At 43.4% G+C, this 25,405-nt stretch overlaps 1 protein-coding gene across 1 annotated transcript in view; it reads left to right on the top strand.

Moving 5' to 3' along the window:
* SLC6A19 (solute carrier family 6 member 19) overlaps positions 1-25,405 on the top strand; it is a 793,248-nt gene that overhangs the window by 297,275 nt on the left and 470,568 nt on the right. Inside the window, exon 6 of the mRNA XM_085606111.1 lies at positions 631-743. Within this exon, the coding sequence (XP_085462237.1) occupies positions 631-743 (113 nt within the window). The remainder of the gene's footprint in view (positions 1-630; positions 744-25,405) is intronic.

The raw sequence follows: 25,405 nt of genomic DNA, 5'->3' as shown, positions 1-25,405 counted from the left end.
CATAAGATGAAGCTCCTAAAGCAAAGGTTTGAGTTCTACATTTGTTATTCTAATGTTATACCACTGTAAGGGTAATTCATGCACTTGTTTTTATACATTTGTACATGCACTTACTTTCAAATGCTTCACATACTTTCCTGCACCCCATTACAAGATTTTCACTACGCTGCCTTTGGCTGGAGTCCCTTTTTTTGTTAATGTCCAGCTAAATAAAGACTTTTTGTGCACTATTTATCTCAGTCAACATTCAAATAGTACATAATAGTACATAATTATACTATTTAGTCTTGAACCGGAAAAACAATTCTGTTTCTGATAATTGGCCAGCCACCGTCTAAATAGCAGAGATTATGTACTATTTTGCCTGCCGTTGGGTAAATAACAGATTTTATGTATTATCGGCCAGCGGCCTAATGAATAGCCACTTCCTTAAACTAAACTACATTTGTACTTAAACTAGCAATTATAAATGTAAACCATTCTGACACTGTAATGACAAAACCAGGGATTTCAAATGTATTTTGACAGATTCAGATGTATTTTGACAGAATCAAAGAGTTCAAATGTAAAAAACTTCAAATGTAGGACCGAAAATGTATAATAATTTTCTCTGTTTTTTTAATTACTCAGCTTGCAGAACTGGCTAACCCCGTTACTTGGTTAGATGCTGGTGCCCAGGTTTTTTATTCATTCTCCCTTGCCTTCGGAGGACTCATCTCCTTCTCTAGTTACAATTCTGTTCAGTAAGTATGCAGTACTGAGTGTACATTTGTACTTTTTTCATGCTAAAGTGTCATTAAGATTGTGTGTTGGTTTTTATACCAACTTACATAAATCATTGATATATATACTTAAAGTCTATGTGATTATTTTAAGTCATTTAAGTTATTTTTAGTAAATATCTGATAACTGCTTAAATCATAACCTTCTTAGAAGCACAACACGAAGTCACAAATTCACTAATTTGTCTACAAAATCGAGTGCGCAAACTATGTGAACCAAGCAAAATCACGGAGGTCTAGAAGTTGCCACATTTTAAATCTCAGACCCTTCCATAAAGGGAGACAAATGACTACTCATAAAATATTAGGATGAACACATTCTTTAGAACTTCAGAACATTTAAAAAAATGTGTGTGGCGAAAAAAATATTAACTAAAGTTTAATGCCTTTTCTCTGGGTCCCAATGTGGTCAGTGGTTACATGGCAGTATTCTTGATAGCTAGTGTTGTTTTCCACTGGCTTGCTTTGGATACTATGGTACACTTACAAGAATGACTAAGTACTCTATTAGTTTTCTCACTCTACACGCATAGCTGAGCAAGCAATTGATGCAATGATGGTAGTTTTAAAAACTCAGATAAAGTATATAAGAAACAGGGGTGTTAGTTGCGGGGTGGAAGGTGCAAACCTCAAGCAATGACCTCAGTATTTGTTAGGGTGAATCACTAAAGTCACTAAATGAACCTGAGCTTAACCCCCTGGTAGCTATGACACAGAACAGACAGGCTCTACTTAGAGGCAATGTGTACAGCATATTCAGTACCAAAGCAGTCATAAAGTCAAACCACAACACCAGAAAAATCCCAAAGAAATTTTGAAAAATAAAGTGCAGTTTAATAATTTAAATGTCACCAAAAATACAGTGAGGGGAACCACAGATTAGAGTTTAAAAAGTTTAAAAGTTAGAGGTTACAAATCGCACCAAAAAGCATTAATCGTCAACCACAGTCACCTGGTTTTGCTTGACTGGTACCTAAGAGCAAGTTAAGCCTAACTGCCATGGGGCACGGGTCACATACAGAAAGCAGCTCAACTCAGTCTGAAGTTTTACCTTTCTGGTACAATTCGTACTAATTCAGTAAGATTGTGCATTTTGGTAACATAACGTTTAAAGGATGTGGGACTGAGTCCGCTTAAACCATCAGAATATGTAGCTCACAGTGCGCCATCTGGACCTCTAAACCTTACAAGCCTAGTAAGCGTAGGGTGTGCGGTTCTACCAGAATACCCTGTAGTGTGCAAACTCTCCATTTACCTGCAGGCCTGTGACATTTGTCAGCCATTTCTGGTATAGAATAGGCCACCATCCATCTCAGGATGGTGTTGGAATTAAGCTGGGCTAGAATTCAGGCATGGAGCGACCTCGACAATCCATCAAAAAGCTCCTATGTCTAAACAATGGTTTTGTGCAGTTTATATAATAAACTGGACCCATTTGTTCTGTGCCTGAACCCTGGTCCGCCTGTCATTGTTGATTCCACCAACCCATAGCTGTTGTCTAACGGGCAACAAAAACAACATTTTTCACTGTGTACCCAGTCCTTGTACAGAATATTCTAAGGCATGATAATGTGCCTACAAAGAAATGCAACTGTAAGGAAACTATTTCTGAGTACAGTATTTCATGTGGACATGCAAGCAAATGTGTGTTAAAAGTCATCATTTAAAAAGATGTCAACATTAAACCTGAGCATGTAAAATGGAAGTGTTTGTGCCCGTGGCTTGTATAACTTCTCGACACCCACTCCTTGTCTGTTAGGTGACTAAAAAGCATTATATTAAACCTAAAAATATACTAAAATCAAGGTTTAGCTTACTCATAAAACCTAAAAAGTCTTTAATTATAAAATCAAAAGGAAAGCCAAAGTGCATTTAAAAGCCAGTTTCAAAATGTGCATTTAATAGCTGTTTATTAAAAAAGCTATTTTGCAATATAAAACTTTGCATGAATGTCTACATTTTCCGAGAGTCAGATGAAACGATGTTGTTTCCAGCTTCTGCAGACAATGTTGCAGTGTATGTTGCTTTGGTGCTCCATAATCCTGCCCTTCACTGCCCTGGTTGTCATGCTAATGTACCTCTGTTTAGAAGGGCAGGTAATTATGTAAATACAATTGTTGGTGTTGCAATTGGCGTGAGACTTTTTTGACCCATCTTAAATTGGGTGATAGCTGTAGTTCTTTGGTTCTCTCAGTAAGGGGGCACACAGATCAAGAGCCACACACTGAGTGACCTGTGACCGGAGGTAGACCCCATAAAGCTGGTTGGTTGGTTATTGTGGCGTGGACTAGAGCGGGGACGTGTGTGGACCAAGAAGTTCTTCAAGTTGCTGGTACATTCGAACGCAAACCTGGATTATGATTATGGAGCACCGAAGCAACATGCGCTGCAACAGACTAACTACCAAACTCTGTCAACATTTCACAGAGAAGGGACACACACCTGATAGCTTAAGGTGGACAGTGATTGAGGCCCACCCCAACCATAGCAAACAAGGCCTCTTCAGGAGAGAGAAACGCTGAATTTTCATAGTATCCTGCGACAGAGATGGGCTCAATGAGGATATTCCGTGGGGGGAGGTAAATAATTAGAGCCTCCTCCTCCCCCCACTATCTGCCCTCTTGATTCCCACTGCATGCAGCTGATGTCACTAACTGCAGATACTAGCCATCTCCAGCGGGGACTTAGGATCCCTTGAACATGATCTACTTTGCCATAATAACCAAGCCTGGCTTCATACAGTGCCTGTTGCTACGCCCTCCTTCACCTCTTACATGTGATAACTATCATGACATCCCATCGGGATTTATAGCATGCAGAGATGTCAGTGTGGGTAGCTATAGAATTTTGACCCTAGCTCAGCCGACACAGGGAAACCTAGCAAACCTGTACATTTTTTAAACTAGACACCTAGGGGTATCCAGGGTGGGGTGACTTGTGTGGCTCTCACCAGGTTTTTTTTTACCCTGAATCCCTTGCAAACCTCAAACTTTGATTAAAAAACAAATTCCCCTCACATTTATGTGATGGAAGGTTCTGGAATTTGCAGAAAGCCACAAACTTCTTTCCACCTGCATTCCCCTAAGTCTCCAAATAAAAATGGTATTTCACATGTGTGGGTAGGCCTAGTATCCGTAACAGGAAACGGGGCATAACACAAGATGGACGCATGACATTTCTCCACTCAAAACTGACCCTTTTTTTCAATAAGGGTAGCTGTAGATTTTAGACCCTACCTCAGCCAGCACCTAGCAAAACTTAGCACACCTGTAGGTATTTTTTTACCCAGAATCCCCTGCAAACCTCAAACTTTGACTAACAAAACTCATTTACCTCAAATTTCTGTTATGGATAGTTCTGGAATCAACGGAGAGACACAAACTGCCTTCCACCCGGTATTCCCCTAAGTCTAAAGTCTACAAATGGAACTTCACTTGTGTGGGTAGGCCTAGACAGGCAATGACCCAAAACGCTACATGGAAGCATCACCTTTTTCCACTTTAAAATGGACCTTTTTTCAAATGTGGGTAGCTGTAGACCGTCCAACGTACATTTCAGGAGGCTGTAGGGCGAACCCCAACTGGGTCAAATTGATAGCCCCCCCCAATCCATCCGGGCAGCTCTCAAGTTCACTCCCGACTAAAAGAATTCCTAAAGGCTCTCCCTTCAGGTGCTCAAAACGTCAGATTCCATCGCTAAACAAAACGACAGACAGACCACTTCCCTAGGGCCTCTTGGGGCAGCTAAATTGCAACTTTTCAGCGTATCTGCCATCTCCAGGCCCCCAATTGGCATTTCTGACCCACTCTGTGATAATTATCTTCATTATGTGTTTTTACTGAAGCGACTAAATGATGTAGCGCTTAAAAATCTGTACGTAGTTGGACGATACTAAGGCAGGTAAAAGTCTTCTACCTGCCCGGGAGTCATTCCTTTGAAACTTTCCTCCGCACTGCAGACAAGAGAGCGCTGCTTGTGTAGCTGTTGGGTGTGACCTGGGCAACATGTTGTTGCTACTGTACAAGAGCTATATAAAACCGTGAAGCAAATGAAATGAATATTAAATGATATTGCCTTTTTTAATAGCACTTTGTCTTCCTAAGATCTCCTGTGTGCTCACTCGGTGCTGAGGATGTGGAAGTGAGAGACCTTAAGAGGGGAGGCGTAGAATAGATGGGAGAGGAGTGTAGGCTGGGTGAAGAGTGAGCGGGTGGGTAAATGGCCTTCAACAAAAGCTAGCATCTCAAGGGATCAGTGATCTGGTATCATGAGGATCCAACTTTGGGTGCCTGCTGCTCAGGAATGTTGGTGCGGCAAAGGCATTTGGTGAGGCAGTGGCAGGGGAAGACTGAAGGGAAGAGAAGATGGAAGCATTTAGCAGTCTTTGGGGCATAGATTGATTAGGAGAGACATTGTGGCATGTCAGAGTAAATTATGCAGCACAGCATACTTTTCTCGGTGTGACTAAAGCAATGATTCACTTTTTTTTCCTTCTTTTTTTCTTTAAAGGTGTAGTAGTAGTCATATTGAAAGGTAAATAATGCAATACCTGTCAATAACTGACTGTGAAACGTTTATTCCATGTGATTGAAAACATCATGGAAATATTTCTTTGTGACTAACAGTGGCTATTGACACCTAGGAATGTGGTTTCCTAGTCATTCTTTCCATTAGTTTACTTCTTGTCATCATCTGTTTGTCTGATTACTGTTTGCATTCCATTTTTTTCTGTTTGTTTTCTTGTTGCTGTTTTATTTTGGTTTTGTGTCATGCGAGTTACTTTACAGAGAGCATGACGCCCATCCCAGTTCGCCTGCCAGTTGGGTGACTTGGCAGTGTGGCGGAGCGTCACGGATTTGTGTAGCCCTGGATTTATGCAGGCGTTGTCCTACACACAAACTCCAGTTTCATGTTGTTTTCATGCGCCACTGGGGAATCCCAGTGAGTGGCGCACTTTCCAAAATGAACCTATTTCAAGCAGAGATTTAATTTATTTGAAATCGATGACTGGGACGAATTACCTGATAACAACGTTCAGTTCCTTGATTTTTAGCATCACGCGGCAGTCTGAAAATAGAATTCTTAGTGTTGCAGAATTGTGAAATTTTTATGTTTTTTAGGTCTTACATACAGACAGCTGTAGTTCATCGTCAGAGATGTCATTTTACCAGTACTAAACTGTACACAGTACAGAGAGAGCGTGCTTTTGGTCAGTCTCATCCAGCCATTGGCTGTTGACTTTTTCTGTTAAGGTTTAGCCAGTGGTAAAATAGTCATGGTATTGTAAGGAAGGCTGCATGTGTTTGACATTATGTTCTGACTAGGTGTTGTGATAGGGTGAGGTTATAGGAAGAATCTCGACCCTGTGTAACAGTTCATTCTGCTGCTCTCCACAGCTGGGTGCTTTTTTGTGCAGGATGTGGCCCCTCTCTCAGCCGTTTAGCTTATGACTTTCCCAGTGCTTGTTGAATTGTGTCCAAGCACAGTCAATGCCAACAGCGTCGCCCAGCCATTTGAAGTTTTTAGGTCGAGCCTAGCAGCAGCGCGCATGCGCTGCACGCTCTGGGAGGCATGCAGTAGTCGAGTATTATGTGGAAGCCTCGCCTTCTCTACGCCCATATTTTTGATTGGCTGGTGTCATTGTCCTTGGTAAATGCTGGTTTCCGATTGATAATGAGGCTTGTTAGTCCCTCCTTGATACTGCCCTGTCGCCATTTGTTACCTCCCATGAGGACTGGATATTTTACTTGTGGCGTTACAGGATCTTCTTCGTAAGTCGGTAAGCCCTATTTTTTCTTTGCAGCGCAGTCCTCTTTCACTTTAGTGGCCGCGCTTGTTTATTATTTTAATGTGGGCCGAAAGGGAGCATTTCTACTCACTAATCTAACAAGCACTTGCAATGCAATAGGTGTCGCATTTACACAAGTTTCAGCTGTTGTCATTGCAAATAACAATGCCTTTTATTTTTGTTTTTGTTTTAAAAACATAAATAAAAGGCATTGTCATTTACAATGCCAATAGCTTAAACTTGCGTAAATGCGAGACCTATTGTATTGCAAATGCTTGTTTTCCAATGTGAGTAGCTCTAGATTTTGGACCCTAGCTCAGCCGGCACCTAGGGAAAGCTAGCAAACTGTAAATATTTATAAAATAGACACTGTGTCTCTCACCGGGTATTTTTTCACCCAGAACCCCTGCAAACCTCAAACTTTGACTAACATTTACCTAAAATTTCTGTAATGGAAAGTTCTGGAATCTACATAGAGACACTGTGAGAAGTTGGCCTGGTATATGCTGTCCACTAGTTATAGTGGGCCCCTTACACCAGTCCAAACGACCCTTATTGATGATTAGGTTACAGACAACCTGTATTGAAAGCTATCCTAGTGGTAGCTATAGAGAGCAGCCTTCAGGCTAAGTCTCGAAGGAATATAAAGCAGCATGGTTTACCAGATTATAATCTCCTGAGTGTCCAAATGAAAGGAGAACCACACAAGATATATATATAAAATATATGTATTTATTACTAAACACTCTCTACTAACCTCTTTATGAGATTAGAGTACAAGATACACAATATTAAAGCACTAGAACGACAGTTAAATAGCACAATACACAGTGGGCCCCAGGGGGAGACCAAACCATATATTAAGAAAGTGGTATACCAACCACGACTTGACTAGACACAGTGCCTAGAGCACGTAGAATCGCTGGGACCCCAAGAAACCACCCAAGGTAGTGACGCAAGGGATCCACGGGGTACGCGTGCAGTGTGAGAACACAGCCGCGAGCTCCGTACAATCCTATGGGAAAGTCGCAGTTGAAATTTTAAAGATTAAGGACACTTAGGAGAGGACTTTGAGCAAACCCTTTCAAACTTTAAAGGTTCTAAGGCTAGCACCCTTGTGAGCCCCGGAGTACTCGTGTTACCTAACCCAGGGAAGCCGGGTGCAAATGGTGTCGGGAATCTTCGTCGTTTTCAAAGGTGTAATGCTGCAAAGTGCTGCTGTCGTGAAGAGGAGAAGTGTTCGGTGGATCGGAGCTGAGAAGAACCTGAAAGCAGAGGGGACAGAGTCTGGGTTACTGAAGTACTCCAATTTTTGAGACTCCAGAGGTGCTAGGGGTAGCACCCTATGACTTCGAGTACTTCCTGATGTGGTATTATAAAATTCTGCATATCTTGATAATATCACAAAGAACTTGGCAACAGAAGCTGAAATATGAAAAGACATCTTTATTAAACTCAAATGAGTGAGACTACGTCGCACAGAAGCCTTAGCAACTGAATGAGGCAGTCTCCAGAACAAAAACCAGTGTTCTCTTTTATAATGCATATTACGCTCTGGGCAACACCGCCCTTCTCTTGCAGTTGGTCATTCACATATTTTACTTCAAAGAACAAGCAGAGTCATGATTGCAATCTCACATTTCAGTTCAGCCAGCCCGCAATTATTTACCCAGCAAGGCTCAGATCCCACATCTGACCCCAATAAACATGAGCATCTCCTGTTTTGAGGAACAGGCCATAAAGCAGGAACAAGCAGGTGCGAAAGTGATTAGCCGGAGGCTTGTGTGCGATGAAAGGACTTTATGGTGTGTCAAGCCCTGATGCTAATCACAGGTGGCCGGAGGAAGGGGAGCTCGTGAGACCGGACTGACCTGGGGCAGCGGAGACCAGCTGCCCAGGTCATGGAGAAGTCAAGCAGAAAGTACATGTATTCTAAAGGCCCGTACTTGCTTATAATGTGTTTGTCTATGTGAGGGCAACTTATAAGATGGCCACCACTCCAAGATGGAACCCACGGAGTCAATGTATAATAACGTATACATAGTGCATTTGGCAATGGGACGTTATGCAAAGCGCTTGTAAATACCGCATTGACCAATCGCGGTTTGCTAATACATGAATAAACAGGGGTAGGGCCCTGTCTCCTACGGGGTCCCAAATACCAAAGTACGACAGACCCTCCTTTTGCCCTTACATAGGCAATCACTATACTCATACTGATCTTAGTCCAGGTCTATATTCACCAGATCATCAAGATGTTGCTGATGGAGCAAAATCCTAGTACTTGGACTCTCTCTCTGGACAGGTCTCCTTGAACACGAAGAAGCACAAAGGCCACATATGGCAGGACAAAATAAGGAATACCTCTATCTAGGTGGCATAAGATCACACCCCAACAATTAGTGATGTTCACTACTAACTAGTGTCGATGCAGGAGCTGTATAGAAGAATCGCTTACGAATTCTAATCTTTTAACCTGCTCATGTTCAGGAAAAGGGTGAAAAGAGTGAAAAAAAGACATAGGTTGGGAAGCGGGTGCAGAAGTCAATTGGGTAGAGAAAAACAATCCCACCCATAAATGACAACGTCATGTTTAAAACCCACTAGGAAACACGTTATTAAGAATATTTAGACAACGGGAGAAAGTAGCGACCACTATTACAAATGAAATATTTAGTAACATTTTAGGGCTCCTATACATTTTGTATGTTCAGGTGAAACAGTGGTGACCCTCATCAATGCTCTGAGGTGAAAAGGGGGCACCTTTCCACAGAAAATGGATTTTATTCTGTTTATACTAGACGATGCCAGCAAAACAAACAGTCTTCTAACACCTAGTCTATACAATCACACGGAAACCTCTTGTGAAACCACCTATGCCCAGAGTCCGTTCAAAAAGCCTCTCTGGCAGGCTTCTATTGTCCATCAAATCTTCTTCTGTTGTTTTCTTTTGCATGGGCCTCTTCATTCAAGCCTTTCATGAAAAAAAAGAAAGTACTGCTCAGTTGGAGTGCCCTCCTGGCAAACACTCACAGCTCACGGTCTCAATGTTTCAAGGCAGTGCACCTGTGTCTCTCCTCTGCTGCAGACACTACAAATAATATGCTCTTCATTGGTCATGGGCACAGGTCATCTCGTGCAGATTCGGGACCATTCTCAGATTCCAACACTCGTCACTCAGTGTCAGAGGACGCTCAGGCTGCTCTTTCATGGGCACTGGAATGTAGTGCCTTCTGTCAATCTTGGATCCGCCGGTGCACTGCACTTCCATTGAAGCAAAGGAACAGAGGGGGTATGTGTGGCCAAAAACTCAGGCCAAGGGGCTCAAGGGACTGCACACTGTCAGAGGTTACCAGCACATGACAGGCGCTCTTGTGTACTGAAATTCTGGTTCTGTGGCAAAACCAGCTCCTCCATCTTTTCTGATGTTGAACGCCTTATGACGAAGCAAGCGTGATGCTTTAACCAGTTCGTTGTATAACAAGGGGACTGTAAACAGGTGGCCTGCGGTCCTTCAAAGGAGTGGCCACACGCCATGGGACAATTTTGGTCCAGAATACACTGTCTTTCTTAGGAAGCAATACAAATAAAAAAGGCAGTAGGCAAAACAGTGCCTCTAAGCTTTTCAATTGGGTTTCCGTGTGAGAGCCTTCATCATCTAAAGGTAGATAACTACACGAGAATTCTATCTAAAATGGATGTCTTCACATATGGTGGCATTGTCTAATAGGGCAAACACACATTTTTTTCTGAATGATTACATATAAGTGTTTCTAAATTCCTTATCTAGGACATTTCAATAGAGAAATCACATGGTACAGATTATCATAGGCATGTAGAAACCTTTCATATCAGGTGCACTAGGCAATACACAGGCTAATAGTCAGATATGAAAACAAAAGACAAGAACTAGAGGGTCCTGATATTTGCATGATTAGAACACATCTGATCCCACCAAAAATTAAAGCAGCAGGAACAAAAAGGGTAAAAACCACATTAAAAATAGACATTGAAAATTCGTCATGTTCAAAAGGGTAAACGCAAGATATCCCCTATTGGTATGGAAAACTTGTCTTACTATAATATTGAGTCAGTTAGCCAGGCTATCGCTACCCTGACAGTCAGGCTGGAAAACATTGCAGCAGGCCTAAGGAAAATTCTTGGAAACCAGTCTGGTCATGCAAAAGGGAATTGTACATAATATGGGGGTTCCTGGTGCATCACTGCAGTCTGGAAGTATGTACCTGAACAATACACCTACAATAATAAATGGGCTGACTGGTGAAAGGAATACGGAAAAGGGAATTGGAACTAGGACACAACTAAAATCCCCAATCACTAAGCATAATGCGACATTGGGCAGGGAAGAAACAAAAGCAATAAAAAATAAAAATCTATAGGAAGGACAAGAATTTACTTGGGTGGTAGTCAGGCATGTGACATCACCAAGAGTACGGGTGATACACAAAAGGCCAAAGTCACATACGTTTTAACTCTACCGCTGGCGACTACACCATATACGGTAATCTTAGCTAATGTTCCAGTTCCTTCTGCAGGGAAAAATGAAAACCTAGTTTCCTTTTAAGAAGCAAAGGCCATATGCTACTTAGGAGACAGGACACCATTACCTCATGTAATATAGAAATTAAGCCACCTTGAGTCACAGATCTATAATTTCATCCTTGGGTTCAATCAAGGATACATAAATGTAGGGCTGCCTGTTCCTTTAAGGGAAGGGCAGTAACGTGACAGGTGACAGGTGACACACTTCGATCCTGTAGATCTTTTAGTTTTCTGTAATACCATTATAGCCAATTTAGACATGCACTGGTGAAGTGTTGCCTCTCATGTTCACAGCATGAAATATCATTAGCTGTGGAATTTAGTAACCAGAACAAGTTCAACCAACTGTTGCGTAGCGATGGGCATCGTCATGACCATCCCCATACAATATAGGAAAACTTGTAATAGTATAAAAAGCAGCAACAAAACAACGAAAACATGCAAAAAATAATAAAAACGCACAAAACGTAAAGCCATCAGATATACTTGCTGTATATCAAGCACAAAAAAGCATAGACAAAACAATAGCATATGTAAACAGCGGTGACACACAACACCATGTCATGTACTTTATGCACTGTAAAACTGCAGCCCAAAACCCAATATTTGGGCCTGTTTAATTTGTCAGGTTTAAAATACTTACCCTCCTTTTTGACAGTAGATCACCAGGCAATGGAAATCTGCTGTCAAACATAACTCTACTGTTTCTCTTCTAACATACAGGACCAGCAAGAACAATTCATGATAGAACCAAATACACAAAAATAAATTGCATTACTTAACTGTTACCCTCTTGTCAGTCCTTTCAACATCCAGCCACTCAAGTTTTACATTTCTAGAAATAAAAAATCGTTACACTGACACTCCATAGTAATTTGGCACCTACAATTTCCACTGTGAAAAAGAAGTCTTAATTGGCAATGCATTCTCACGTAGGCATGTAGCCTTAAAGAAATTTTAGAAAAAGGCTGCATCTTGTTTTCTGTCTAAGACTTAATGCAACACTTCGTTTTAGCAACTATAGCAGGCATCATTCTATTTTCTTTTTTTTTTAGAGCACCAATGTATCAGTAAAGCATTTAACATGATGTTTGGACTTTCAAAGAAAACCCCTTTTCCCGGTGGAATTAAGTTCTTTAGTTTTAGTGATGCTATGGAGAAACCAGAAACCCCACCTTTAGAGGCCCGTGTAGCAAGGTCATTCTGCATTCCACAGAGGCAAGGCCCTAATTTAAAAGGTCATAAAAGTCAACGTGGCAGCCTACTCATTGTTTACACTAAAGATAGCATCTCAGCAGCCTGACCGAGCCAGCCTCTGCAGCTCCCAACCCCCTGCTTCTGACACTCTGAATTCGTCAAAGCCAGAAGGCCTTCCTAATTCCTCCTAACTTGCAATAATTCGCTCTATGTTGAAAAATAATTTCTCCTTTTTAGGCGCTAAAAAATTATCCCTATTCCCAGATTGTTAAACTACATGTACTGTGAATAATTCACAAAACTTAATGACACGCATACCAGTTTTTAGAATAAATGCTTGTTGCAATCCTATGCAATGGTACACATTTCATCAACCTTAAATGAATAACCTTCTCAGTAGGCCCAGCTAAAGTTAGACTGAACTCCAGCAATTGGAACCGCTTTCTGCCCCAGTCCACTGGCACTGTGAATTGCATTTGCAATGAGTTTTGATATTTTCTTCATCATTTAGTCATTTGCCTTTATTCAAGCTCTGTTTGTCGCTTTCATATTAGCATATGAAACTCAGTGCCTCCCGCCAGGTAATTACAATATTTTCACCCCTACTGCTAGAACCTGCAATCTCATCTTTCCCCTCCTACTTACTCAAACCGGTACCATATTCCTCTTTATTCCCTTCGTCAATACAACCTTCCTCATGCTACTCTTCATGTCTTTATTACTCCCCTTCATCATCTCTCTTCCCTCCACGGCATTGTATTTTCCCAATTGTTCTTCTCCTTCCTACGTATTACCCAGTTCCTATAACCGTAGTTCTACATTTCTCCACCCCTCTATCATTACTCACTTCATCACGTACCTGCTCACAAACATCCTCTTTTTCCTTCATCAAAAAACAATTCTCCATTTCTCTTTCTCTATGTGGGTGCTAACTCCATTAAGGCCGCTTTTTATTAACATCAAATAGTTGCGGGTTGCGACACCATATTTTATTTAATTTCCCCAAGTTTTTTAAAAAGGTCTTGTTTTTCATAGCGTGTTCAGTAATATCGCGACAGACACAGCTAAAGTTAGAACCTTCAACCCTGATATTAAAACAAGCCTTTGTACTGGCACATTGACTCATTGAATCATAAGAAGGCACAACCTGTAAATATATATCAAAACCTAGACGTATGCATTTACTGAAGCCTGGAACACTTTAAACAGTACTCTGAATGAAAGAAAATGCAATTGAAACAGTCCTTTTAACCCAAATTCGACTTTGATATTTTAAGCATTAAAAAATGAATATCCTACAATTTTCTTGCATAATATGCATTACCAGAATGTCTATTACATAACCCATGAGTCAGGCATTGGAAATAATAACTTATACTGTATAAAAATGAGCTTGTTTGCGCCTGCGCCAAGGGAAAATTGTACGCGCGAATGCTTGTCATTTTAGTGATGCAACACAACTTAAATCAAATTTTGATGCTAGGAGGTCATAGTATGAGTATTAAGCTTTATGAATATCAAAAAACGATTTTGAAAAGCACTTATTTTTTAAAATAATTTTTCCCATGATTAATAATTTTCTTTTAAAAAATCCCAATTATTCGTTTTTGTGATAATTCCATGTATAAAAAACAAGCTGCATCCCTTGCCTATCATTTTGGACACATTTAACTTACAAACCTAAGCGCATAAGCCCAATTTGAAACGCGTCACATTTTTGCGCCACTTTCATTTAAAAAAGACGGTTCTGCCAAATTTCACCCGTGTTCAACTGGGAAGGTGCTGGCTGAATGAACATTTCTATCAAATATACTGCAGCTGAAAAGTTTGCCTGTGAACATCTAATAAAATGCATCTAAGGAAAATGCTGTAAATTTATTTACTTTTGCAAAAATAGATAATTTCGTTTTTGGGGCCTGATTTATATCTATCGAATGTGTTTCTAATTTTATCCTTTAAGCATTTAACGGCAGTTTTGTATATGTGCACAATTGCTCATTCTATAAATTAAAGAGCAACACATAGCTATTGTAGCACATCACATTGTTCATTTCTGGATTTTTGTTTTAAGTTTCTACTTGATATTAATTAACCAGCAAACTACTTAACAGACTGGAAACATCAGAAGATCCACAAACACATATTGAGCTCATTTCAGACATAAACAGAAAGGGGTCAAACAGACAATACAGCGCGCTTTAGCCATTTTTCATAAATAGCGCCGTCGCAATTTACTTACAGAAGTTGCACTAATGATAAAAAACCACAGACATTTAAACACACAGTTGACTTACAAATCAATACGCATGACAGAAAGAAAGAACAGCTCACAGACTATACTTGAAACAAACCATTTGCAAATACTGTTGTAGGTCATATTTACAAGCAACGCTTTTCAATAGTGTTCCAAAAGGCTGCATGAACAGCCCCACAGACAGATGCATGTCCAAGAAGTAGTGAATGCACTCAATTCACTAGCTCTGCCTAGCAGAACACCACACAAAATCGTTGTGCATATCTTCATTCGTGAAACTGCGCAGAATGAAGGATCCTTGTTTTGTATTATGTCATATTTTAATTCCCTGGGGATACAAAATCACCAAGTATGAAATATGTTTCTAAATCTAACCTATTTAGATATTTCCCACACTATGGTACCTTTCAAAACAAAAAGCAACACATTTTTCCATGTGAGCTTACAAACAGGCATGCCAAAAATATTGCGGAAAACGCAAGTATTACAATCAAAACCAAATGGAGAAATATCTCCTCATTACCTGCCTACACAAATTGCAATTCGCATATCCAAACTTATACAAACCAAAAGCTACATTTCCAAATTTGCTAAGATCAGGCATCTTATAGCTCACTAATCTAGCTCCAAACTTCAAGGGTTTATCTCTACCAATAAACTCGCAAATATGCGAGACCCTCGGTTTTGGTAATTGCAATGACCAAATCAGAAACCAAGAAACCAACCCCTCGGCTTTGGTAATTGCGATAACCAAATTAAAGACCCAAAGAACCAAAGGACTGGGAGCGACCCATTTATACTTAACTCTTACTTTTGATAATCAAAAGGTTATCCAAATTCTAATTGTCAAGTTCTACATGCCCAAACGTCTTTTATAATACTCACGCCAATTGGGTTCTTTTTCTCACCTTTTGAGTGACATCATGTGGAGGATCAAAATCAGGAAGAGCAGAAATATACCGGACTACATAATCAAAGAATCTCCAGAATCCCTGTGCACAGAGTACCTTCTTGGTAGAATCCCGGTCTGTCCTTCCAGTAGATTTCAGTCTCCTGACCAGATCACTCCCACAGAAAGTCACTTCTCTGATGAGGCCCCACGTTGGGCGCCAAACTGAAGTACTCCAATTTTTGAGACTCCAGAGGTGCTAGGGGTAGCACCCTATGACTTCGAGTACTTCCTGATGTGGTATTATAAAATTCTGCATATCTTGATAATATCACAAAGAACTTGGCAACAGAAGCTGAAATATGAAAAGACATCTTTATTAAACTCAAATGAGTGAGACTACGTCGCACAGAAGCCTTAGCAACTGAATGAGGCAGTCTCCAGAACAAAAACCAGTGTTCTCTTTTATAATGCATATTACGCTCTGGGCAACACCGCCCTTCTCTTGCAGTTGGTCATTCACATATTTTACTTCAAAGAACAAGCAGAGTCATGATTGCAATCTCACATTTCAGTTCAGCCAGCCCGCAATTATTTACCCAGCAAGGCTCAGATCCCACATCTGACCCCAATAAACATGAGCATCTCCTGTTTTGAGGAACAGGCCATAAAGCAGGAACAAGCAGGTGCGAAAGTGATTAGCCGGAGGCTTGTGTGCGATGAAAGGACTTTATGGTGTGTCAAGCCCTGATGCTAATCACAGGTGGCCGGAGGAAGGGGAGCTCGTGAGACCGGACTGACCTGGGGCAGCGGAGACCAGCTGCCCAGGTCATGGAGAAGTCAAGCAGAAAGTACATGTATTCTAAAGGCCCGTACTTGCTTATAATGTGTTTGTCTATGTGAGGGCAACTTATAAGATGGCCACCACTCCAAGATGGAACCCACGGAGTCAATGTATAATAACGTATACATAGTGCATTTGGCAATGGGACGTTATGCAAAGCGCTTGTAAATACCGCATTGACCAATCGCGGTTTGCTAATACATGAATAAACAGGGGTAGGGCCCTGTCTCCTACGGGGTCCCAAATACCAAAGTACGACATTACTTCAGGGTGACCAGGGGCACGATAGACGAATGCCCACTGATGTCGGGTGTTTCAGGTGAGATGAGGTGAAGCTTGACCCTGCAGCCACGGGGACCAGGAGACGTCGACGACGACCAAAGTCCGCAGGCGGACTGTCCCACGAACAATGTCAAGTGCTGGGGGGGTCAGTGTCCGGATTGGATACCAACAAGCCTTGGCAACTGCTACCCACGCGGTCAGAGAAAAGATGCTTAGGTGTGGACTAGCAAGGTCCTGGGGACTCCCCATGCGATGGAGAGTCAGGGCACGTCTGGAGCAACCAGAAAAGTCCATTTAAAGTTAAAGTACCTGTTGAGTTTATAATAGTACCCTTCTCAGGGACCCACAGGTCGACGGACCAGGGATCGCGAAGGGAACTCAAGAGGAGACACAAAATACCAGCCCACGAAACACTCGTGGAGTGTAGGCCAGCAATCTTCTGTGGAATCACTGCTCGGGGTCACGACTACAAGTAGCCCAAAGCACAGCCTCAGGGATCACTAAAAAGCATATGCTGCTGCAAATGTGAACGGTGTCCAGGGGTTCGGGTTGCACTGTCCCCACGAGGGCCGTGGGTCTCAGGTTTGCTGAGAGCACTGGTCGGCCTCGGGGAAGCTTGGGAACCCACCTCCTGTGTTGCAAAATCTTCAAAGTCCTTCAGGAGCTGCGTAGATGCAAACCGGTCAGATGCGTCTTTGGTGCCTGCCTTGCAGGGGAGTAACTCCTTTACTCCAAGGGAGATTCTTCGGTCATCCAACGAAGTGTAGATAGTTGAAGTACTTGGTTTCTGTAGCAGAGTTTTGTTCAGGCAAATCTAAAGTCCTGTAGCCAGGGGTTCCTACTTTATACCCAAGGAAGGGGTGGGACAAACTCTGGGGACCCACCTATGGGAGGGTCAGGACAGAGGGGTGGCTACACCCATGTCCTTTGTCCAGTTTCGCGCCAGAGCAGGGGCTGATAGCCCTTGTAACTGGTTTGAGCTGGGCTATGCACAGGGACGCCAAATGTGCCCCCAGTGCAGACATCAAAGCACTCTCCTTGTGACAGGAAACCTATTGTCCAGCCGTCCCCTGCCGGAGTTTCGTCCAGCAGCAGGAGGGCAGACTCGTGTCTGTGGCTGGCAGCATCCATTTTGTGATGCCAGGGTCTGTGAAGCTGGTACCGGGTGTACCGGTGTAGTCCTATTTCTCCCTCTAGTAGGGTGGAATCATACCTCCCACATCAGTTACTTGTGTGGAGGTATGATTCCAAGGTGTTTGACACTAAACAGGACATGCACAATGTGCACAATGTGCTCAACCTCGGCAATCAATTTATCAGCAAAAAACTCACCAAGGTCCTCAACTCGTCGATCTCCACAGCCCACTTCCCCCAGAATTGGAAACATACCAATGTGATGCTTCTGCTGAAGAAGCCTTCCACAGACCCAAGAGAACTGAAGAATTACCCTCCCATCTTCTTGTGCCCCTTTCAGCAAAGGTCATCGAGAAGGCAATCAATATCCAGCTCACCAGACATCTGGAGAACCACGACCTCCTGGACTCCTCCCAATCCGGCTTCAGGAAAAACCACAGCACTATGACAGCTCTAGACGCAGCCACAGATGACATCCGAATGCTTCTAGACAGGGAGAAACAGCGGCCCTCATGATCCTCAACCTCTCAGCAGCTTTCAACACCGTATCAAACCGCACACTGATCAACAGGCTCCACCAGATCGTAATCCAAAGAGCAGGCCTCAAGTGGATTGCATCATACCTCACAGGAAGATGCAGAAAATCATCCTCCCTCCCTACTCCTCGCACCCTAAGAACATCATCTGCGGTGGCTCAGCCCAACCCTCTTCAACACATACATGACCCCCATGGCCAACATTGTCAAAAGCCACATACTCAACATCATCTCCTACGCCGACAACACCCAATTCATCCTCTCTCTGACTAACAATCCCAGAACCATCAAAGACAAGTTTAAAAGATGTATGAAAGATGTTGCCAACTGGATGAACAACAACCATCTCAACTCAACACCGACAAGACAGAAGTACTCATCTTTGGGAAAGGCAAGGTCACACACTGGAACAACGAATGGTGGTCTCCGGAGCTGGGTCCTGCCCCGATACCCACCATACACGCCCGCAACCTCAGCATCATCCTTGACAACTAGCTATCCATGAAGAAGCAAATCTGCGCTGTCTCTACTGCCTGCTTCCTCATGCTCCGCATGCTCAGAAAGGTTTTCAGATGACTCCCAACCAACACCAGGCAAACTGTCATGCAGGCTCTCGTCATCAGCAGACTTGACTATAGCAACTCCCTCTATGTAGGAATAACTGCCCGACTCATGAAGAAACTCTAGACAATCTGGAACACAGCGGCAAGGCTCATCCTCGACCTCCCCAGATGTACGCACATAACCCCTCACCTCAGGAAACTCCACTGGGTGCCAGTCCTGAAGAGATGCCAGTAAAAGCTACTCACCCAAGCATAAAAGACACTACACATTGAAGGATCTGCTTACCTCAACCAACACATGACCTTTCACCAGCCCACCATTCACCCTAGCTGCCACCCGTTTCATCTGCCGGACCAACAGCGGTGGCCACTCTTTCTCCTATTTGGTGGCCAAGACCAGGAACGACCTCCCCATGCACCCTTGCTCCAGCAGCTCGGGAGGGACCTCAAAACCTAGATGTTTAACCAATAGAAGAACTAGCCGCATCATCTGATTGCGCCTCGAGAAATGCACGGGTGAAGCAGCCGTGCTCTACAAATCCTGATTGATTGATCACTTGTGTGGGCAGGCCAAGTGCCCACGATAGTAAATGGGCCAAAACACAACATGGACACATCAAATGTTCCACTGAAAGCAGACACTTTTTCCCCCAATGTGGGTAGCTCTAGGTTTTCAACCGTAGCTCAACCAGCACCTAGGCTAACTAAGCAAACCTGTACAGTTTTAAAAACTAGACATCTAAGGGTATGCAGGGTGGGGTAACTCGTGTGACTCTCACCAGATTTTATTCCCCCTAGAATCACTTGCAGACCTCAAATATTGACTGAAGAACACACTTACCTCAAATTTCTGTGATGGAAAGTTCTGAAATCAGTGGGAAGCCACAAACTTCCTTCAACCCGGTACTCCCCAAAGTGTCCCCCAAAAAATGGTACCTCACTTGTGTCTGTAGGCCTACTGCCTGTGACAGGAAACTGGCCACAACCCAACACATTTTCCACTCAACACTGACCCTTTTTTCCAATGTCTGTAGCTCTAGATTTTGGACTCCAGCTAAGCTGGCAGTTAGGAAAAACTAGCAAACCTATGAATTTTTTTTAAACTACAGACGTATGGGTATCCAGGCTGGGGTAACTTGCATGACTCTAACTAGGTTTTCTTACACAGAATACCTTGCAAACCTCACACTTTGACTTGAAAAACACATTTTTTGTGATGGAAAGTTATGGAATCTCTGGTAAGCCACAACTAAAAAGAAGGCCAAGATAGCAATATGCCTTTACCTCTTCTACTGGGATGCAATTTAGCCACCACTTAAAACTTTTCATCTGTACCCTCCCTTTCGAGCAGACCATTACTTTAGTCTTAGCTGTGAGAAGTTGGCCTGGTATATGCTGAACACTAATTAAAGTGGGCACCGTGTACCAGTCCAAACAACCCTTATTGTTGATTAGGTTAAAAACAACCTTTATTGAAAGCCATCCTAGTGGTAGCTATGGAGAGCAGCCTTCAGGCTAAGTCTTGAAGGAATGTAAAGCAGCTTGTTTTACCAGATCAGAACCTCCTGAATGACCAAATGAAAGGAGAACCACACAAGAGATATATAAATATATGTATTTATTACTAAACACTCTCTACTAATCTCTTTATGAGATTAGAGCACAAAGCACACAATATTAAATCACTAAAACAACAGTAAATAGCACAATACACAGCGGGCTCCAGGGGGAGACCGAACCATGTACTAAGAAAGTGATATAATAACCATGACCTAACTAGACACAGTGCCTAGAGCACGTAGAATCACTGGGACCCCAAGGAACCACCCAAAGTAGTGACACAGGGGACCCACGGAGGACGGGTGCAGTGTGTGAACACGGGCGCGAGCTCCGTACAATCCTATTGGAAAGCCGCGGTTGGAATTTTAAAGATTAAGGACACTTCGGAGAGGACTTTAAGCAAACCCTTTCAATCATAGAAGGTTCTAAGGCCAGCACCCTTGAGAGTACCGAGATACCCGTGCTACCAATCCCAGAGGATCCGGGTGCATAGGGGTCAAGTGATGTCGGAAACCTTCGTCGTTTTCAATGGCGTGATGTGGAAAAGTGCTGCTGCCGGGAAGATGAAAAGTGTCCGGTGGAATCCAAGCCTGGATCCGAGGTGAGAAGAACCTGAAAGCAGAGGGGACAGAGTCTGGGTCATTTCATGGTGACCAGGGGCACGATAGACGAATGCCCACCGATGTCGGGTGCTTCAGGTGAGATGACGCAATGCTTGACTCTGCAGCCACGGGGACCAGGAGACGTCTGCGAAAACCAAAGTCCGGAGGTGACCTGTCCCACGAAGGATGTCGAGTGCTGGGGGGGTCAGTGTCCGGGTCGAACACCAACAAGCCTTGGCAACTGCAACCCACGCGGGCAGAGGGAATCGGCTTCGGTGAGGACCAGCAAGGTCCTGGGGACTCTCCAAACTATGGAGAGTCAGGGCACGTCTGGCGCAACCAGGAAATCCCACGGAAAGTCATAGTTACCTTCACAGGGACCTACAGGCCAGGGATCGCGAAGGGACCTCGAGCTGAATCACAAAATACCAGCCCACGGAACACTCGTGGAGTGTAGGCTGGACATCTTCGGTGGAAATACTGCTTGGGGTCAGGACTACAAGTAGCCCAAGGCACAGCCTCAGGGATCGCCGAAAAGCATATGCTGCTGCAAAAGTACACGTTGCACGAGTGATACTGGGCTCAGAATTGCTGCGAGCACAGATGAACCTCAGAGACCTCGGGAACCCACCTCCTGTGTTGCAGAACTCATCGGAGTGCTCAGGAGTTCGGGAGATGCAAGCCGGTCAGATGCGTTAAAGGTGCCTGCCTTGCAGGGGAGTAATTCCTTTACTCCAAGGGAGATTCTTCAGTCATCCAGCCTAGTGTAGATCGTCAAAGTACTTGGTTTCTGTAGCATAGATTAGTCCAGGTAAAAGCTAAAGTCCTGGCTCCTGCAACCGGTTTGAGCTGGACTATGCACAGGGACACCAAATGTACCCCCAGTGCAGACTTTCTGGCACTCTCAGAGTGCACACACCAAATCCCAATACACTAAATCCTGTTTGGGAGGTGGTCACACCTCCCTGTGACAGGAAACCTATTGTCAGGCCTTCCCCTGCTCGAGCTTGGGTCAGTAGCAGGAGGGCAGACTCATGTCTGTGGCTGACCGCATCCATTTTGTGATGCCCAGGTCGAGAAAGCTGGTACCGGGTAGCCTGGTGACTCACAGTAGTGGTTCTAGAAGGGAGGAATCATACCTCCCACACCAGTTACTGGTGTGGAGGTATGATTCCAAGGTGTTTTTACAGCAAACACGACATGTTTCTAAGAATCCGTTTTAAAGTTAGCATGTACCGCAAGGTTATTTTGCACTTAAATATATAGGGTTGGCTGCATCACAAGCAACCCCGGAAAATTGTTTCTGAAGGCTGCAGAGGGGTTGCACCCTCTCACACTGTTGACAAATCAATGTATGAAACATGCAGAGGTTGCTTCTTTTTAAATGCATATTTTTCGGTCTAAAGATTTTATATTAGACAGTAATCCGTTGTTGAGTAGCCTTTATGAAAACCCATTTGAACCTTAGGGAGAATATTAGCCTCGCTTACCCAATCTTCTGACAGCCCTAGGAGATGTTTTGCATATACCTTGCTGGGGATATACAGCAATGTAATCCTACAGTAACTAGACAACAGGTCCCGCTTCCCCTTTTTATACAGCGGGACCCTAATACTGCCTTTCCAGGTTCATGGTATCTCCTGGTTGCTGATTTTTGCTCCAAATACAGGTGCCAGGACTTGGGTTTACAAGCCTGGGTTAATTTTAAATATAGAGGAGAGGCCATCAGTGCCCGGTGCCCTAGAACATTTGAGGCCTTTTATAAAGGATTCTATAACCCCTACTGTTGGAATCAAGTGGTTTTCCACCGCTCCAGATTTTTAGGCCCCAACCTGCCTACTCCTCCATCATCTTAAATTTGTAAAGCTCCAATAAATAACTCACCCATGTTTCCTCCGGGACCGGAGCTGCTACAATACTTATGGTTGCCCCAGCACTCTATTCACTATATTCAAAATGGCTTTAGTACTTCACAAACTGAGGGAGATAATTGATTTAGTTGATATACTCTCCTTGTCTTCCCAAGCTTTTCTTCTGAGCTCCTCCTATAGCTTTTCCTATAGTACTTAATTAGATATTCTTTATTCGCCTGCCTCTTTTATAGGCCTCCCTTATGTTCCTATATACTGCTGCCTTGGCCTGTTTCTTTTTAAACTTCTTTTTCATTGTATCAACATATAACAGGGCAGAAATTACATGAATGATTATAGCATAATGATACAGCCTATACAGGATAGGGTCAATCAAATAGCATTGAATAATCTGATGCATACAGATCTGTTTCCCTGTTCTCCAGGAGATGAACACAGGGTCAGCCTTCCCTCTCTGTAAAGATACCTTCTAACAACTATGTGGACTTACTGCCCTACCTTTCCTCAACATCTTGGTGTTCTCGAGACCCCAAGTCAGAGCTTGTGTCAGATTCTGTTTTCACCCTAGAATCCGGATATAGAAGTTTATCTGTAAGGGCCCGCCAGTGCATCCTGAAGTTTGTCATCCCTCGTACTAAGTTGTATATGTTTCTTCTCGGCTAGGGCCCACTCAGCCAGCTCTCTATGCCAGAGTGCTTTTCTCGAGGCTCGTTGTGATATCCATGTGATTGTAATTCGGCGCCGCACCAGTACCATGGCCAGTTGATCAAATGTATAAGTCATTTAACGCCCCTTTGGGCTTATAAAAAAGCCTAGTTAACAACATTGGGGCATCAACACTATGGGTATTCAGATGGCATATACCATTTCTTCGACTTCTAGTTGCCAGAAGCTGTACACATCATCGCACAAGAGGCTAAGTGTAAAAAGTACACCCTCCTAGTATTGGAACTAGGACATGTATCTGGCCAGGATTCAGCTATGTGATGGAGATCTTTAGGCGTTAAGTAGATTATTTGGAAAAAAAATTAATGTATCAGTCGAAAGCGGGCATTACTAGAGACTGTTTGCATTAGTTCACATACCCATTGCCAGTCTGTATCTCCCATTGGGGTGTCAAGGTCTAAATTCCAGGCCACATGGTCCTGTTGTAAAGTTTCTACTGTATCTGACCACATAGCTCTGTAAAGGTGCGTGATTAGGTGTTTCCCCGATCCATAGGCCAGCAGCATCTCAAGGGTGGGAAAAGGTTGCGGGCCGCTGGATAGAATGGCCAGGTGTGCTTGGCTGTTTCTGCTAGACCTGCATGTTCTAAGAATTGCCCCTGACTCAATCTGAACTCTTCACGGGCCTTTTTTATGATATGAAGGTCTCGTCTGGGTGCAGGTCATCGCATTGTTCACAGCCGGCCTCTTTCCATGTCTGAAAGGACATATTGATCGCCAGCTGCCAGGCTCGTTTTAATATCCAAACTGAAAGTTCTGAACTCTTCACAGACATTTTTGAATGAAATGATGGTTTCGTCTGGGTGCAGGTCGTCCCATTGTTCACAGCCACCCTCTTTCCATGTCTGAAAGGACATATTGATCGCCAGCTGCCAGGCTCGTTTTAATATCCAAACTGAAAGTTCTGAACTCTTCACAGACATTTTTGAATGAAATGATGGTTTCGTCTGGGTGCAGGTCGTCCCATTGTTCACAGCCACTCTCTTTCCATGTCTGAAAGGACATATTGATCGCCAGCTGCCAGACTCGTTTTAATATCCAAACTGGAAGTTCCCTGTGGAACGGTGTTCGCTTGAGTTCTGCAGCTACAAACTGTTGCCACACTCTAGCCATCTGTCGCACAATATATGGAGCATTGCTTCGTGTACCAGCGCCCTCCACTAGCAGTTCTGGAAGATGACTAGTGTCCACCATTCCGGCCAAGAGCTGAGTCTCTAAACTAGGGTCTGCACCCAGTGTAGGGGAGTAGGATATGCTTCTATGGTTAGCCCCACTTTTTGCTGATGTATCACTGTTTTCAACTTAGATTGACTGGGATCCTGCTATCCAGGACACCAGTCTAGCTGCTTTCCCCACTAAATTGATTGCATGTACTTTAGGTACACTCCAGATTGGATTCTGGAGTACCCTTATAAGGCCCTAGTATATGGTATACTATGTACCAGGGCATAGGTACCCCAGAGGCCTCTCAGGGGCTGCAACATGTATTGTTCCACCCCTGGGAGACCATTCAAACTGACACCAGAGGTCTGCTACTGCAGCCTGTGTAAGATGGTGAATGTACCCATTACTTAGATATAGGTTCACTATATCTATTCTAAATCACTGCACATATAAACCTATCAGTCAGCCCTATGGCAGGCCTTATCAATCCTGAAGGCAGGGTGCTGGGTTTTATGTGAAAGGGTGCGCCTGTATGAGCAGAGCCCCTCTCCAGCCTTCGGAACCTATTTCCGGGGCTGTTTGTTATGCAGCCAACCGTATATATTTAAGTGCATTATAACCTCGCGGTAAAAGCTAACTTTAAAACGGCTG

Source organism: Triturus cristatus, chromosome 5_1 (genome assembly GCF_964204655.1).
Source record: "Triturus cristatus chromosome 5_1, aTriCri1.1, whole genome shotgun sequence".
In the NCBI taxonomy this organism is placed as follows: Eukaryota; Metazoa; Chordata; class Amphibia; order Caudata; family Salamandridae; genus Triturus; species Triturus cristatus.
This window is presented reverse-complemented; position numbering and strand designations above follow the sequence as displayed.